Source organism: Salarias fasciatus, chromosome 17, assembly GCF_902148845.1.
Source record: "Salarias fasciatus chromosome 17, fSalaFa1.1, whole genome shotgun sequence".
Classification (NCBI taxonomy): domain Eukaryota; kingdom Metazoa; phylum Chordata; class Actinopteri; order Blenniiformes; family Blenniidae; genus Salarias; species Salarias fasciatus.
In genome coordinates, this window is record NC_043761.1 from 18,067,214 (window position 1) to 18,084,128 (window position 16,915).

General features: G+C 51.1%; 1 protein-coding gene and 1 pseudogene across 1 annotated transcript; both read left to right on the forward strand.

Moving 5' to 3' along the window:
- The first annotated feature begins 206 nt into the window (after positions 1 to 206).
- On the forward strand, positions 207 to 7,145 carry LOC115404197 (protein adenylyltransferase SelO-1, mitochondrial-like; annotated as a pseudogene).
- Positions 7,146 to 8,006: 861 nt separating this feature from the next.
- LOC115404246 (ankyrin repeat and SOCS box protein 13-like) lies at positions 8,007 to 10,425 on the forward strand. Its single transcript, XM_030113495.1, has 6 exons — positions 8,007 to 8,184; positions 8,964 to 9,151; positions 9,310 to 9,466; positions 9,529 to 9,663; positions 9,796 to 9,987; positions 10,154 to 10,425. The coding sequence occupies exons 1-6, from the start codon at positions 8,142 to 8,144 to the stop codon at positions 10,372 to 10,374; spliced, it is 936 nt and encodes a 311-aa protein (XP_029969355.1). The 5' UTR covers positions 8,007 to 8,141; the 3' UTR covers positions 10,375 to 10,425.
- The last annotated feature ends 6,490 nt before the right edge of the window (positions 10,426 to 16,915 follow it).

Here is a 16,915-nt window from a genome sequence, read left to right on the forward strand (position 1 = left end):
TCAGTACACACCAGTGGAAACGTAGAGGTCTAGGGTCGCTGGTTAGGGTTCGAGGAGGGAGCCACGCTTTCCACATCACTCTCATGGATGTTGCACTAAACTCTGATCCATCATGGCGACACGAAATCTAGTCCAAAGATGCCAAATCTAAAGAAATACTGCGCAGACCGTAGCGCCGGCGTGCGTGGGAGGGGCCTCGTCTCCTGTCATTGTGTTCCAGGTTTTTGGATGTGTTGTTGTCTCCGCCGGTGTTTTTAACGTGTTGAAAGAGGAGTGGCTGCGAAAAAACAACCGCCACGCCGAGGCATTAATGTCCCCCCCCCCCCCCCCCCCCCCCCCCCCCCCAGCAGCTCCCCTTCCTGTAACCCCCCCAGAGGAGAGGCGTGATGGTTCCCGTTCCCTGCAGAGCGGCGGGAGACCTCGGCGTTAGCAGCAGGGCCTCGGCGACTCCGGTTCACTGTAATCTGCTTAAAAGGACCAAATGTGTACTGCAGCAGTATTGAATTGACGAGAGCCCCGCTGATCTGTTTCACCTTTAAAAGAAGAAGAAAAAAAAAAATGAAACACGGGGAGCTCAAATGATTTCTGTACTGCAAAGTAAAAACAAAACAAAAAAAAATCATCTTTGTCAGAAATGGTGTGTTTGGCTTTTCTTTGCTTTTTGTGTTTTCACTGCTCAGATGGAATCAAGTCTGATTCCAACAGAACTGAAACGCATCCTGGAAGTGACGGGACAGAGCCGCGGCCGCTCAGGGTCGAGGACTGCAACTTCACGGTTATCTAAAGCCTCAACTATCTCACCAGTATCTTCAGTACCAGTGGAAGCAGCAACTAACTGAGAAACTTCATCTCAAATCAGATACTTGAGGTAAAATCAGTAATGCTGTCTGGAAAAAAATGCAGATTTGAAGTAATGAGTAACGTCATAATTGAAATACAGTGATTATAACTATAAATTATCCTCACTGCTATTTACATTTGCAACTTTGATTAGTAAAATTACCAATACTAATAGTATTAACTAATAATTAGTGAAGCGTCAGAAGTATTTACATAACTTTAAAAACTGTCCAGAAATTTCAGTATTTTAACTCGGTAATTATTACAGTAAAATATACATTTAAAAATCTGCTTCATCAATATATACATTTTAAACCATCAACGCCGAAGGAAAGTACTAAAGTAACACCAGTCCTATTAAAAAATGAAACTACAGAAATATCTTAAAGTAATTCAAGATGTGAAGCAGCAACTTAAATTGTAAAATATTAAAAAAAAATAGTAAAATACTCTCACTGCTACTTAAAGCAGTACTGTGCGATGGCTCAGTTACTAAATTGCGATTTAAAGCAGCAACACTGAATAAATATTTCTTTAAAAAAAGTGAAGTAGTTCCCTTACTGGTGCTATTAAAAATAGAAACTACAGAATTTTCATCATTTAAATCCAGGAGTTATTGCTATACAGTATATATATTAAGAAAAGCAGTGTTGCTTCTATTAAATCAGTGACTTTAAATGTAAAAAAATAAATAAAATGTACATTTGATAAAAATACATGTAAATTCAATCAAACTATTTATACAGAACTTTCCATATTCATAAAAAGTCTTTCACAAAGAGCTGAACAGTAACATCAGTCATAAAAACAAAAAAGAACAAAACTGCACCAATCAGGATAGTATGGACACACACACCCAGGTGTGCACACAGTCACACAAAAGAGGAGACATGGCATGGCACTGAGCATCATGGGAAAATTCTTTTCTGATAGGAACAAAAGCCAGTACATTTATTATCTCTGAAGATATCGATTCATCAACTAAAGCTTGTAAATTAAAAGAGACAGAGATTTTTCCATTTTGATACTGAGTTATTACTTCAGTAATCCTGCTCCCGAGTCCCTCCCTCATGTGGATCAGGGTCAGGATCAGGATCTGGGTCATCATGAGGATCAGGACGGTGGAGCTCAGCAGCGGGCCGGGTCCTGGTCATGCAGTCCCCCGCTCGCCGGGCCTCGTCCCTGGACTCCCTCCGCTTCAACAACGTGGCGCTCAGCCGGCTCCCGGTGGAGGACTCGGGGCGGCCCGGGTCCCGGAGCGTCCCGGGGGCCTGTTACTGCCTGATCCGGAGCCTGCGGCCGCTGCCGGGGCCCCGGCTGGCGGCCCTGTCGGGGCCGGCGCTGGCGCTGCTGGGCCTGGAGGAGCGGGACGTGCTGGAGGACCCCCGGGCCCCGGACTACCTGAGCGGCTCGGCGGCGCCGCCCGGCTCCCGGCCGGCGGCGCACTGCTACGCCGGGCACCAGTTCGGCCTGTTCGCCGGGCAGCTGGGGGACGGCGCCGTGCTGACCCTGGGGGAGGTGGAGTCCCCCGCCGGGGGCCGCTGGGAGGTCCAGGTGAAGGGGGCGGGAGCCACACCCTTCTCCAGGTAAACGGACAAACGGACACACTTAGAGAGCGGCGGCGGCTCCGTGGTAATCCGCCAGGTGAAAGAAGCAGATTAACAGATTATGAGAGGAGACGTCCCTCCGTCCGTCCAGCTGCGCTCGTGTCTCCGCAGGGACGGCGACGGCCGGAAGGTGCTGCGCTCCAGCGTCCGGGAGTTCCTCTGCAGCGAGGCCATGGCCGCCCTGGGCGTCCCCGGCACCCGGGCCGCCGGCCTGGTGACCTCTGACCTCTTCGTCAGCAGAGATCCGCTCAGCAGCGGCCGGCGCGTCCAGGAGCGCTGCGCCACCGTCCTGCGCCTCGCGCCGTCCTTCATCAGGTCACTGTCAGCTGGGAGCGGGGTGAGACGGGGTGGGACGGGGTGAGACGGGGTGGGACGGGATGAGACGGGGTGGGACGGGGTGAGACGGGGTGAGACGGGGTGGGACGGGGTGGGACGGGGTGAGACGGAGTGAGACGGGGTGGGACGGGGTGAGACGGGGTGAGACGGGGTGGGACGGGGTGGGACGGGGTGAGACGGGGTGGGACGGGGTGAGACAGACTGAAACAGGGTTTCAGAGTTTCCTCCAGATAACAGAAGAAACTCCCCGTTGTCTCTCGTCTCGTCCTGTCTCTGCAGGTTCGGGTCCTTCCAGATCTTTCTGGGTCGAGACCAGGTCTCCGGCCTGCAGGGTCCGAGCGCCGGACGCCTGGACCTCCGGGCCCGGCTGCTGGATTACGTCATCGAGACGTTTTACCCTCAGCTCCAGCAGCTCCAGCAGAGCCGGCGAGACAGGAACCTGGCGTTTTTCAAAGAGGTCACCTCCTCCTCTCACCTGACTGCTTTTAAAATAACCAGCAGATCTGTTTCTTTCACGTTTGTTAATGTTTCCATCATGTGGGACCAGAGGCCTCCGTTCAAACTAACTGATGGTTCATTTTTTCATATCCGAGGTTTCAGAGTTGAGTGTGGAGTGATGAAACTACTTCAATGATACAGTGAAGAACAATTTGTTTTCCCAATTTAGTTTTTGTTTTGCTTCAATTCTTTAAATTTGATTCATGTTTGGTTATTTCAGTGTTTAATTTTTTTTTATTTTTGGTATTTTATTTATTTATTTGATTTTTTGTATTTAATTCTTTGTATTGTTCCTCCTGAATCCGAGGTTCAGTCAATGTGGTTTTCATCCTGGTCGTGGAACACTGGACCAGCTCTAGACCCTCCATGGGGGCTCGAGGGTTCGTGGGAGTTCGCCCAACCAGTCCACATGTGTTTTGTGGACTTGGAGAAGGCGTTCGACCACGTCCCCCGTGGTGTCTTGTGGGGGGTGCTCCGGGAATACGGAGTCCGGGGTCCCTTGTTAAGGGCCGTCCGGTCTCTGTATGACCGGAGTAGGAGTCTGGTCCGCATTGCCGGCAGTAAGTCGGACCTGTTCCCGGTGCATGTTGGACTCCGGCAGGGCTGAACTTTGTCACCGGTTCTGTTCAGAATCTTTATGCACAGAATTTCTAGGTGCAGCCAGGAGCCGGAGGGGGTCCGGTTTGAGAACCACAGGATTTCATCTCTGCTTTTTGCAGATGATGTTGTCCTGTTGACTTCATCGAACCCGGACCATCATGCACTGGGGCGGTTCGCAGCCGAGTGTGAAGCTACAGGGATGAGGATCAGCACCTCCAAATTGAGGCCATGGTCCTCGACCGGAAGAAGGTGGCTTGCCCTCTCCAGGTAGGTGGAGAGACTCTGGTCCAGGTGGAGGAGTTTAAGTATCTTGGGGTCTTGTTCACAGTGGGGGACGGATGGAGGAGAGATTGACAGGAGGATCGGTGCAGCGGCTGCAGTGATGTGGTCGTTGTATCGGTCCATTGTGGTGAAGAGGGAGCTGAGCCGAAAGGCGAAGCTCTCGATTTATTGGTCAATCTACGTTCCCACCCTCACCTCTGGTCATGAGCTTTGGGTCATGACCGAAAGGACAAGATCCCGGATACAAGCGGCTGAAATGAGCTTCCTCCATAGGGTGGCTGGGCTCCCTTAGAGACAGGGGGAGGAGCTCAGTCACCAGGGAGGAGCTCAGAGTAGAGCCGCTACTCCTCCACATCGAGAGGAACCAGCTGAGGAGGCTCGGACATCTGTTCAGGATGGAACCTCCTGGACGCCTCCCTGGGGAGGTTTTCCGGGCATGTCCCAAAGGGAGGAGACCCCGGGGAAGACCCAGGACACGCTGGAGAGACTATGTCTCTCGACTGGCCTGGGAACGCCTTGGGATCCTCCCGGAAGAGCTGGAGGAAGAGTCTGGGGACAGGGAAGTCTGGGCATCTCTGCTGAGACTGCTGCCCCCGCGACCCGGCCCCAGATAAGCGGTGGAAGATGGATGGATGGATGGATAAATCTTTGTATTTACAATGTTATTTCATTTTTTTCCATTTCATATTTCAATTTATTTATTTTTCTCCTTTTCAATTATTTGTTCATTTTTATTTTTAGTTCTTTATTTTTGGCCTGGCGTTTTTATTCATATATGTATTTTCTTTTTTTTTTTGGTTTAATTTATTAATTTCTTTATTTTTTTGTTTGAAGTAATCTTTTTAAATATTATATTCAGCTTCAATGTAATTTTATTCCATCTTTTGACCTGACATTTCTTTGACCTGCAATTCTGATAAAGACTCTTATTTTTCAGCACATTCACAGACATTTCACTTTATTAATGATATTATTTTCTTCATATGACAGATCAAGCATCATTTATAGTCACTTATAACGGTTACCTAGTCAGTTCTGACGGTGCTAAAGGTGTGGTCTGTGTCCCAGGTGGCGGACCGGACAGCCGGCCTGGTGGCTCACTGGCAGAGCGTGGGTTTCTGCCACGGCGTCCTCAACACCGACAACATGAGCATCCTGGGCCTCACGCTGGACTACGGGCCCTTCGGCTTCATGGACCGGTACGCCGCTGGCTGTGTGTGTGTGTGTGTGTGTGTGTGTGTGTGTGTGTGTGTGTGTGTGAGAGTGTGATTCCCTGTCAAACCCGCCTGTGTGTGTCAGGTTCGATCCGGACTTCGTGTGTAACGCCTCAGACCGGAGAGGCCGGTACTCGTACCGGGCCCAGCCGGCGGCGTGCCGCTGGAACCTGTCCCGCCTGGCCGAGGCGCTGGGCTCGGAGCTGGACGGGGCGGCGGCGGACGCCGTCCTCAGGGACTTCACGCCCACCTACGAGGCGCTGTATCGGGGACGCATGAGGAGGAAGCTGGGTCTGGTGAGACGACAGGAGGACGAGGACGGAGAGCTGATCTCAGACCTGCTGCAGGTCATGCACCGCACCGGTAAACACACACACACACACACACAACGGAAACACAGCACAGACACGCCCGGTCCTGAAGCCTGCCGCCCTCCAGGAGCAGACTTCACCAACACCTTCCGCCTGCTGAGCCGTGTCCCCTGGCCCCGGGGGGAGGACGAGGACGAGGACGAGGACAGGGCCGCCGTGGAGCTGCTGCTGCAGCTCATCCTGGAGCAGTGTGCCTCCGTCCAGGAGCTGCAGGTGGGTAACAGGGCGGTGAGGGGCGTCTGAACCGATACTGAGTAAGCTCAATGCTGCTTCTGCTTCCTGAATGTCTTCCGATGGTCTTCTGTTCATGTGCAGCGCTTCGGGAGGGAGGCTTACCGCGACAATATGTAAGTTCAGCTTGATCTCAGGAGTCAAAGCGAAGAGCCGGACATCAGTCCGAACCGCCGCTGTCCGTGTCCTCAGAGAGCTGGCCATGATCCTCTCCGCCGCTCAGACCGGGCCGGGGCCGGACGGGCCAGATGTGGCGCAGCAGCTGGAGCTGATGGGCCGACTGGAGGAGCTGATGGAGACGGACGCCAACCAGCTGAAGGAGAAGCAGCGAGACGACTGGATCCGCTGGATCGGCAGGTACAGGTGAGAGGAGATGCACTTCACTGAGGTCAGAATGTTACATTCCATAAACGGACTTAGATGCTTTCTCTGCAGTGGTTATCGGCCATCTTTTCTTAAAACGGTGAAAAGTCAGCAGCTCTTTCCTTCCAGGAGGCGTTTAGCTCGGGAGAGTGACGGCGGCGACTCGTCCCTGATCCAGGAGGAGAGAGTCCGAGTGATGAACAGCAGCAACCCCCGGGTGGTGCTGCGCAACTACATCGCCCACAATGCAATCCAAGCAGCGGAAAAAGGAGATTTCTCTGAGGTTGGTGGAGGAAATCAGTTTGGGAATCAAAGGGAACTTTAAATGATGTCTGATTACTTTTTTTTTTTTGCAGGTGAAAAACGTCCTGAGAGTTCTGGAGAAGCCTTTCAGTGAGCCTGATCCATGTGGAGGGAGGGGGGCCGCTGCCTCCTACGACGGGAAGCCCCCCGCCTGGGCGCAGACTCTCTGCATCACCTGATCGTCGTAGAAACCCCCGCAGGGGGGAGGAGAGGAGACCCAGGAGGAGGATCTGGGTCGCTGGTGTGAAGGAAAATAGTGACCCGTGGAAAAAAACACATTTTAATTATACACTGTGTATCCAAACAGTCTGTATTTCCCTTCACATTCTTTCTCTCCTGCTCCTAAAGCGAGGACATTCTGCAGCTGTGTGTTTCCACTGCTCATCACACGTGCACCATAGTATCAGCTTTTAAAAAATACCAGTAAATAACAGAAAATATCCCAATAAAAATCCCTGACATGCTGATGAGAGGATGACGACTCAGACGACCAGTCACAAAAAGACCTGTCTGGGTTTGAACCAGCAGAAACACACAGAAAATACACTTTTAACAAACATTTAGCTGGATGTCCTGTTAATGATGGAAAATCACAGTTCTGTAGATTGTTCTATCAGAAAACTGTGATTTTATAATTTTAGTAAATTGCAATAAAGGATTTCATTAATCTGCATTGTTCTTTTTAACTGAATGGTCTTATTAGTTTTGAAATTACTCCAAACAGATAAATTTGTTTCTCTCTCTTGCTTTATCTGTGTTTAAAATGCCCCCAAAAATCCCAACAATTGCAGAGGTTTTTAATAAATGAAAATATATTCAAAGCTCTGACTTCTGCAAATCACATCTGTAATTTTGTGTTAATTTGAATTCTATCAACACTTTGATTAGTGAACAGGCTGTATAATAGAAATAGCATAGAACTAATAGAAATACAAACATTTCTGAGTCTGCAGAGGCTTAAAAGACAGATAACTGAGGGGCCAGTGCTGACCTTTGACCTTTCTTCTCACATATCCAGTCATCAATTTGATTTTTGCACTTTCTCAGAAGGTACAAGGGGGTGTTTTCATTCACTGACACTGTTTCATCTGCTTTCATGGGGAAAACTGTACATCTTAAGGTTTGAGACAATGACAAACTGAAATCGAGACAATTTTAAAATAAAATAATCAAGATTTATTTTATTGGTAGTTTTTTCAAGGCAAAAGTCAACTAAATTAAGTGAAAACCAATTAATTTACATTTTAAAAACTCATTTTACAATGAAAATCGCCATAGAAACGCGGTTTGTTTACATCTCCGTCCCAAACCGAGTCCGTGTTGAAACACGAGCAGACACATTAGTTCCGGAATGATTTCCTTCCCCTCTGCTGAGCAGATCTGATATTAAATCTGCACACACGCGTAAACTACGACTCCCATGAACGTTAGCAGCTTCCACATTTGGCACCTGTAACCCGAGCCGAGTGTTTTCGGGGTGTTTTTACCGGTGAAACATGGAAGTGACTGCGGCCCGACGCTCGTTCCTCTGCGACATCGGTGAGCTGAGCTGAGCATGCTAACAGCTGAGAGCCTCGTTTTGAAGACGACACAATAAATATAAAGTCTGTTTTAAAGCTTCTGAAGCGATAATTGTGTGCAACATCCACCTGCTGCAACATGCAAACCACATGACGGGCTGCATCAGCTCGGAAGTGGGAACGTTTCCTCATCCTGGTGGGAAAGCGACCTGAAAGCTGTCAAACTCGGAATTTTCTGATTCGGATCAGTTATTAAAATCAGCAGTATAATTCAAGAGAAAAGATGGTTTAAAATCACGGACAAACATTCTACGAATTTTCACTAATCGTGTGACCTGATGTGCATGTTATTGGAAACAGGAGAAGCTTGTGCATGTGGGAAGAGAACATGCAAACTCCACACATGTCCAGATTTGAACTCAGAGCCTCCTCTCTGTGAGGTGTGAGCACGATCCACTGCTCCACCAGGGTCACGTTCAGTAAACACAGTCCGAGAAAGTCTGATCAGAATGAAAATACATCAGGTAAACAGTTCTGCCAGGAAGTTTGATCAGACTGTCCATTTAGAAAGAAGAGTCGTTCTGAACACAGTACATGTTCACACTCGGAGCAAAGCATTGTGGGTATTGACGAATGGGGCAAATGCAGCTTTTGTGCCTCACTGGCTTCATGAAACACATAATGGAATCAAGTGTGTAAAATTCAGCATTTACTCCTGTTAAAAGTGTAAATATATTGTGTGTGTGTGTGTGTGTGTGTGTGTGTGTGTGTGTGTGTGTGTGTGTGTGTGCGTGTGAGGTTTCTGGGCCGACCGCACCGCTCTGCACGAGGCGGCGTCCCACGGCCGGGCCCTGCAGCTGAAGCAGCTGATAGACGGCGGAGCGTCCGTCAACATGGTGACGGTGGACAACATCACCCCGCTGCACGAGGCCTGCATCCAGGGCCATCCGAACTGCGCCCGCCTGCTGCTGCAGGCCGGAGCCCAGGTGGGAGGGCAGACCAGGCGGGATTATACCATAGCTACTTCAAGTGTCCAGCCAGCAACAGTTTCCAAAACAGTTCCCACCAGGAACTGTTTTGGAAACAGGTGGGAGCTCCTGGGACCGGGTCCTTCTGGCGCCTCAGTGGAGCCGCTGTGTTCCAGGTGGACGTGCGGACCATCCACGGCAGCACCCCGCTCTGTAACGCCTGTGCGTCCGGCAGCCTGGAGTGCGTGAAGCTTCTCCTGGAGCACGGAGCCGAAGTCAACCCGTCGCTCACGGCCCTGACGGCCTCGCCGCTGCACGAGGCCTGCATACAAGGTAACCCCGCTGCACCCGGAGGCAGGACGCCGTCAGTCTGACAGAGTGAGACTTCCTGTCAGGTAACGCCGACGTGGTGAGGCTGATCATCGCCAGCGGCGCCAATCTGGAGGCGTACGACGTCCACTTCGGCCCTCCGCTCCACATCGCCTGCGCCAAAGGACACGTGGAGTGTGTGAAAGAGCTGCTGCGTTCAGGTCAGCGGTGTTTAAACAGGAGTTTAGTGCAGCAGTGACTGGCAGGAGTGAAGGAGGTTCAGAGAGAGGCAGCAGCTCTGCAGCTGTTCTCGCCAACATGGCGTCTGAAGGCTTCTTCTCTCCGACGTTCAGGAGCCAACGCGAAGTCGGTGAAGTTCCACGAGACGGCCCTGCACCACGCGGCTCGGCTCCAGGCGGTGGAGATGATCGAGCTGCTGCTGGACTTCGGCGCCGACGTGTACGCCAGCGACAACGCCGGGAAGAAAGCCGTGGACTACACAACGCCCGCGACACCCGCTCACTCCTGCCTGGAGTTTCATGAAAGTAAAGGATTGTTTTTGAAAGCAAGCTCCTCAGGTGTTCAACCTGATAATATCTGGCTGCGTGATTGTCTGTTAATTTTATCTGGAAGCTTCAAACGCTGCCAGGAAGCAGAGGAAGGGGGGTTTGAGTCCATTGCAAATGATGACGTGACCTCTGTACGTGACAGGTAACCCTCTGAGTCTGCAGCAGCTCTGCAGGATCGCCTTCAGGACCACGCTGAGCACCAGAGCGTCAGAGGTCATAGGTCAGCTGGAGATCTCCCACCGCATCCGCAGCTACCTTCAGCACCAGGATCCCCCCTCACCATCGCTCACACACACGAGTGTTGATTTTAAACACACACATGACAGACAAGAACAAACGTCTGCTGTAAACTCTGCACTGTGACTCAGGTTGTACTTTTACTTCTGTGTAATATTATAATAAAAAGAATGTTTTTGTCTGGGATCCCTTAAAGATCTTCTGTGGTTTGTGATCATCTGTGATCTGTGTTTCTAACAGTTTGAGCCCTCTGAGCAGACATGTTGACACTCCTGAAACAGTCGTGTCTCTGATCACAAACAGTTCATTGTTGAATCGTATAAATTAGGACTATAAACTCTTTTTTTCATGTAACTATATTCCTGATATAACACCTGATTTAGACCCACAGCCAAACTTTCAATGCACCAGCAATATGTTGTTTTTTTCGTATTGTTTTGTGCTGCACTCCAGTCCATTGGAATACATCATGATTACTTTACTATCCAGAAAACACCATCCAAGATCACGTGCACATACCCATAGTGTTATTTTATTAATAAACACCTGCAGACAGCAAAACAGAATCATTCAAAATTGATTAATCTTAAGATCTTAAAACTGGTTAGTGGTGTTATAACTACAGTCCAATTAATGGGTTTGGTTAATGTTAGTGTTAATACTAACAATCTCTCCTCCACCTCTACAGCAGCAGCTGAACTGTTGATACAAGGCAGGAAGGACCCAACCTTTAATGGATTCTACAGGAATGGAGACGATCAGACCTCGTCTCGTCCTGTTCTGGCGGTTGTGTGTGAACTGCAGCCTCGTTCTCATGTTCGAAGCCGACAGCAGGGACAGCCTCTGTTTCTCTGTGAAGGCGCCTTGAAATGACTGCTGTCAGTGAGCAGAACTCTGCTTGTATGAAAGGTCCCCAGTAAATAAAACTGTTAAAAAGTTTTAGCTACAGATTCTGTGAAAAAAAAATCTGAAACTTGCGGCAGATATCGAAATCTGAATCCATGCTAACTCCAGCTCGCATGCTAGTCGATCAGTCAGCAGCCTGCATCACAGCAAACATGCTAACACGCCATTTATAAAATATTCATCTTGGTTCATAAACTGGACGTGTACTTTGGAAGCGTTTTCAACAGCCTGTGAAATTACTACGTCCATATCGTCTCTTGTTCTCGGTCCATTGGGATTTATTTCTCCGTTTGGGTTCGGGTTAGACTCGATTCGTAATTCGATTCTTCGGTTCAGGAGTGGCTCCGTGTAATGACTCTTTTTCGCTGGAAGTTGCCATGTGACTTTGTGGCTGTGACGTCAACCAGCCAGCGACTCGCGTCGAGTTCCGGTCTGATTCACTTGTTGTCCAGCCTTCAGGCAGCCAGCAGTGTTTCTGAGACAGGAGCCATTTGTGAGAGAGAATTTCCCCGAGAGCAGAGCTTTCAACGAACACTTCCAGTAAGTACTGAGAGAAAAGCTTTAGGATTTGCAAAAGAGAACCAAATGAGAGACAAATGTCTCTTCTCAATCGAGGACAGATTCAGATTCAGAATCAGATTCAGAAAACTTTATGGATCCCACAGGGCAATTCGTTTGCAACACATCTCGAGTCGTTTCACACGTAAATACAACATGAGACGGTCCAGTTCAACCACAAGTGGAACTCAGGTTGAACAACATTAAAACAAGCAATACAATAAACAATTTAGGAGCTGGAATTCAATAATTTGATTGCAGAAGGCACAAAAGAGTTTGAAAAACGATTAGTTTTCCGAGCTGGAGCATAATACCGGCGTCCAGAAGGCATCAAGATAAACTCTGGAGTCAGAGGATGAAGAGGCTGAGCCAACATACTCTGTGCTTTACTCAGCACCTGCTGCTCCCACAGAGAGAGCAAGTCTCTCAGTTTAACACCTGTGATTCTAGAAAAGGTCTTGACAGTTATGCAAAATGGAAAAATTTAAATCTGGAGAACGACTATGCTCACAAAATATGAATTAGAGTCATTGAAATACTAATTTTGTGGGAACAAACTAGTATTCCAAAGCCACCAGTCGTTATTTCATGGCCACAACTCGGTGTTTTGTGGCCACAGACTTTTTTTCTTCTTTTCTTTTGTCCCTTCTTTCTTTTTTCCATTTTTTCACTTTGAGTTTGTGCAGGAGCGGCATCTGCAAGCCTTTTGGCTTTTTTACATTCCCATGCACACTGCCATGTTGTTTTGACTATATGTGCAACATAAAATAAATGAATCAAGTATTTGGTGACATCCATAGATGGCTGGTGTGTGTTCTGGTTGCTGGATTATGGTTACTGAAACTTTCTTCTCCGTCAACTAAACATACAGATTCCTAGCGACTTGTTGACGCATCGAGCGAAGACATCTGGAGCGACGATGAGCCTTTTTGGTCAAAACGCTGCTCCTCCTCGAACGGAACAAAAGTAAGTTAGCTGGTTTATTCCTGAAAGTGTTTTCTCCTGATAACAGCTTCTAGACTTGAAGCGGATCAGGCTTCTGTTGTCATTTCCTTCATGTTTAGTGTTTATTTCCTGTCCACGTGTTTTCAAATGGTGTCCATGTGTCCTCACACTTTGGTTTTCTCTTGAGTTCTTCTAGAAAGAGGAGTTATGAGGACGAGCCGAACCACCAGGGCACAAAGCGGAGGAGGATGAGTTGTCCCACTCAAGATGGAGGTAAGACACCGTGTCTGACTGTGTGTTTGGTTCGGTTAGATTTAGAATCTGGATTGTATGATCTGAGCGCCTGTTGCTTCTCTGTCTCAGGAGTGGAGACTTCTTTGTATGAAAGAAGCTCGGAGGTGGACCAGACAGAGCCAGCTGCAGCTTTTGACCTGGACGTTGAGTTGGATGATCTTCTGAACTTGGTGACTGAGGCAGACGTCCCTCCAGCTCCGTCCGGTCCTCCGTCAGCCGTCCTCCCTCCGCCAGGCCACCGTCACCCAGGAGAACAGGGTCCAGTGAGCTTGGACCAGAGAGGGGCAGCTGCAGTCTGGAATCCAGATCCTGATTATACGGCTCTGATGAAGTTGCTGCGAACCTCCGTCCAGACCTGCTGCTGCACCCAGGCCTCCAGCTGCACCCAGGCCTCCAGCAGCCGCCCCCCCTCAGTCTGACCACAGCTGGACAGCGGGACACGGGGGCAGACAGCGACGTCCCGAGGACCAGCAGGTGTCTCGCAGTCTGAGATATCCCTCCGGCTACATGGTGTTCATGAGGGAGCAGAGGGCAATAGCCGAGGCTGAATTCAGACTGATCGACCCGAGTGTGACCAGAGCTGCGCTGGGACAGAGGGTGAGTGTCTGACCTGCCGTCTCCACTCAGCAGGCAGTAACAGAATCTCAGGATTCCTGGATAAACTCAGTATCAGTGTGTTGTTCTTGTTCCACAGTGGAGGTCCTTGTCAAAAGCGCAGCAGGGTATATATCGAGAGCAGGCCAGACGAGAGGCTGAGCTTTACGCCTAGAGATCCCAGGGGCAACGAAAAGGGGGGGGAAAGGGGGGAGGCTTCTGGGGGCCTGTCATTAATAGGGGCCCAGAAAGGCTCCGGTCAGGGCACTCAAGAGGGGTGCACGCTGCTGTGGGGCCTGACCTATCACTCCTTTTCGTGGGGCTCAAAGCTCACTGGTGGCTCTCCTGGAGATCCTGCAGTCATCCTCCAGCGACAGCCGAGAAAGTGAGCGCCGTCTCCTCAAAATGTCGCTGCTACAACCGATCAAACTGTCACCGTCATTTACACAATTGTCTTTATTTTTCAGGGGGCCGAAAGAAAAGGAGGGCTTTTTGCTGGGATTCCACGTTTTGATCCATTTTAGTTTTAGTTCTGGTGGTCTTGAATGATCAGTCCGAAAAAAATAACATCGCACATTCATAATGAAATCTGATTAGTTTCAGACTGACAGAACGTCCATCTCCTGTAATCCTGTTCAGGGTCGTGTGGCGCTGGGGCGACCCCGGAACCCAGGATGCATCTGGACAGGTCTCCAGTAACATTCAGACTCCTGTGGTGACGACACTCAGTAAAATAACACCTAAATATCTTCATTTATTCTTTTAAGATGATTTGACTATACAAAAAAAAAAAAAAAAAATGTAATTTTTTGACTGAATGTGTTTTGAATGACAAACATTTTTAAACATTTTACTTCATCCTCTTAATAAAAAAACCAAAACAAAACCAAAACCACTTTTTCCCCAAATCCTTCAACATATTTTATTAGATGAAAATAAGACAGTTTTCATTCCTGCTTAGAAGTTTAAACATCATAAACTCAACCAAATCTTCATCACTGAGGCAGAAACTCTTCAAACAACACCCTTCTTCTCAGGACTGAACACAGGCTCATCACTCATCACTAATTCAAAAACGAATAATTTAACTAAATCCAGTTGGAGCTCGGCTCGGTTTTGAAGACTACCTCTGCCTCAGCCGCCGGTGATACATGGCGACGGCTTTGGCTGCGCTCACCGCCAGGACGGCGACGGACAGACATCCCAGCGACCCGGACAGAACGGAGACCCTGGTCACGTGATCGGCCCCTGCAGAGACCGGAGGACTCATCATGATGAGCCGAGAGCTCAGAGATCAGATCGGCGAGTGGAGGAACTCACAGAGCGACTTCCCCTTGGTCTCCACCACCAGAGGACCTGCCGACACCACCGCGCCTCGTCTCTGCGAGGCGCCTGAAGACCTTCGGCTGCGCCGCTCGCCACCGCCGCCGCAGTCCTGAAACCAGAGCAGAACGTCACGAATCCACTCCGAACAGACAGCTTTGGCGTCGGCGGGCGGTCGTCTCACCTGGGTGCATGTCTCCTCGTGTCCACACACGTTGGCCAGGCAGTGGAAGTAGAGCGGCAGCCGGCGGGGCATGGCGAACATCTGGACGGAGAACCTGCTGCGCTGCTCCTCCCCGTTAACGGACAGCCACTGGAAGGTGGTGTCCACCGGACACCTGCAGGACGACAGCGGGACGGCGTTCGTCACTCCCCGGGGAAACTCCAGCCGTACGGGCCGGACGGCTGCCGGTGGCCGTACCGGTCCCGGAGGAGGACGCCCTGCAGGCCGTCCTGGGGGTCGGCGCTCTCCGTGGCCCAGCAGCCCTCCACCTGCAGCAGCACGTCCGAGGCGAAGGAGCCGTCGGTCTGCAGCGCCACCTGGAAGTACAGCGTGTCCTCCTGCCCCAGCGACGCGCCGTCCGCGAAGCTGCTGGTGAAGGACTCGTCCCTGAACAGCGTCATGCTCAGGCCCAGCTGCAGGGTGGAGTTGGACTCCACCAGCGAGATGGAGGACAGCCTGCGGACACAGGGGGAAACCCGCCGTCAGAGCGGCGGCGGCGGGCCGAACCCGGCGTGGCGCTGGTCTCACCACTCCATGTCCACGCCCACTTGAGCGTTGCGGACGTAGTGCCGGGGGTAGACGCACTTCCACACCACCCTCAGGTCTCTGCGGCTGATGGTCTGATCCTCGCTCAGGGACACGGTCAGAGTGTTTTGGAAGTTGATGTGGCTTTTGTTGACCTGCGCGGTGGGAAACGGCTCCCGATTCGTTACCGACGCGAGACGAAACCCGCCGTGAACCGGTCCCGGGTCCGGCCGCTCTCACCTGCCGCTGCGTCCCGCACGCCGCCGCTCTCCTGGAGGTGCGGAAGAAGAACAGCGAGGCGCTCTGGTTGACGGCGCAGCGGCCGTCGTTCAGCTTCACCTCCACCTTCCCCCCGATGTGGGAGGAGAGGTACGACTTGGCCACTCCGCCCGTCATCAGCCTGTTCAGGCACTGGCTGAAGAGACCCTTCTCTGAGGGGAAACAGGATCAGAACCGAGTGAAGCTGTGGTTCTCTTGTGTATATGTCTCAGACTGGCTGTGTAGAAGATGGAAGGACGGATAAATAACAGTATTCAAGGAGCATTCAGAGCCGTCCCCTGGTGGAATGGGCTCTGTACCTTTGCAGACGGGCCCGGAGGCAGCAGGAGGCTCGATGGCGCCGCTCACGTCGTAGAAACCCGGCTGGCAGACGCAGGAGAAGCCGCCCAGCGTGTTGATGCACAGGGAGTGGGCGGGGCACCGGGTCGGCCCGGAGACGCACAGGTCCGGACCTGGCAGAGAGACGGACCCGGGGAATTCAGAAGGCGTGGCGGAGAAGCGTCTGTCCCGCGGCGGCGGCCGTAGAGGATACCTTCCCAGTGGACGAGTCCGTCCTCGACGCGCACGGCGGAGCCGTTGAGGGAGCGGATGCGCGCCAGCTGCTCCTCGACGGGCAGCGGCCGGTCCGACGCGTCGAAGGACAGGAAGACGAGCTGGGTCCTGTTGGGCCGGTCCGCAGGCTGGAGGGAGGCCAGCTCCACCCGGGCCGGACGGTCCGAGACGTTCAGCAGCTGCTGCAGCTGCAGGAAGCAGAGACGGAGACGCTTCAGCCAGAGAAACGGAATCTTTATCTCATCCTTTCATCGATGCCCTACGATAGATATATTCAGCTTCCTCCCACCTTCTCCTCCAGGAGCTTCTTCAGCTGAGCTCCAGCTTCTGAGGCGGCGTCCTGCAGCTCCTCCGGCAGCGACCAGGGAGCCACCAGAACCAGACCCAGGGAGTCCAGGTCCCCGCCCCCCCCGGGGGCTCTGGCGCGGGGCCCCGTGGTGGCGTTCGCCGCCTGGAAGCACAGCTGCG

Coding starts and splice junctions, on each gene's coding strand:
- LOC115404246 (XM_030113495.1), top strand. CDS start 8,142: ATGGAAGTGACTGCGGCCCGACGCTCGTTCCTCTGCGACATCG. Junction 9,467..9,528: donor GCACGAGGCCTGCATACAAG/GTAACCCCGCTG, acceptor ACTTCCTGTCAG/GTAACGCCGACGTGGTGAGG. Junction 9,988..10,153: donor CTGCCTGGAGTTTCATGAAA/GTAAAGGATTGT, acceptor TGTACGTGACAG/GTAACCCTCTGAGTCTGCAG.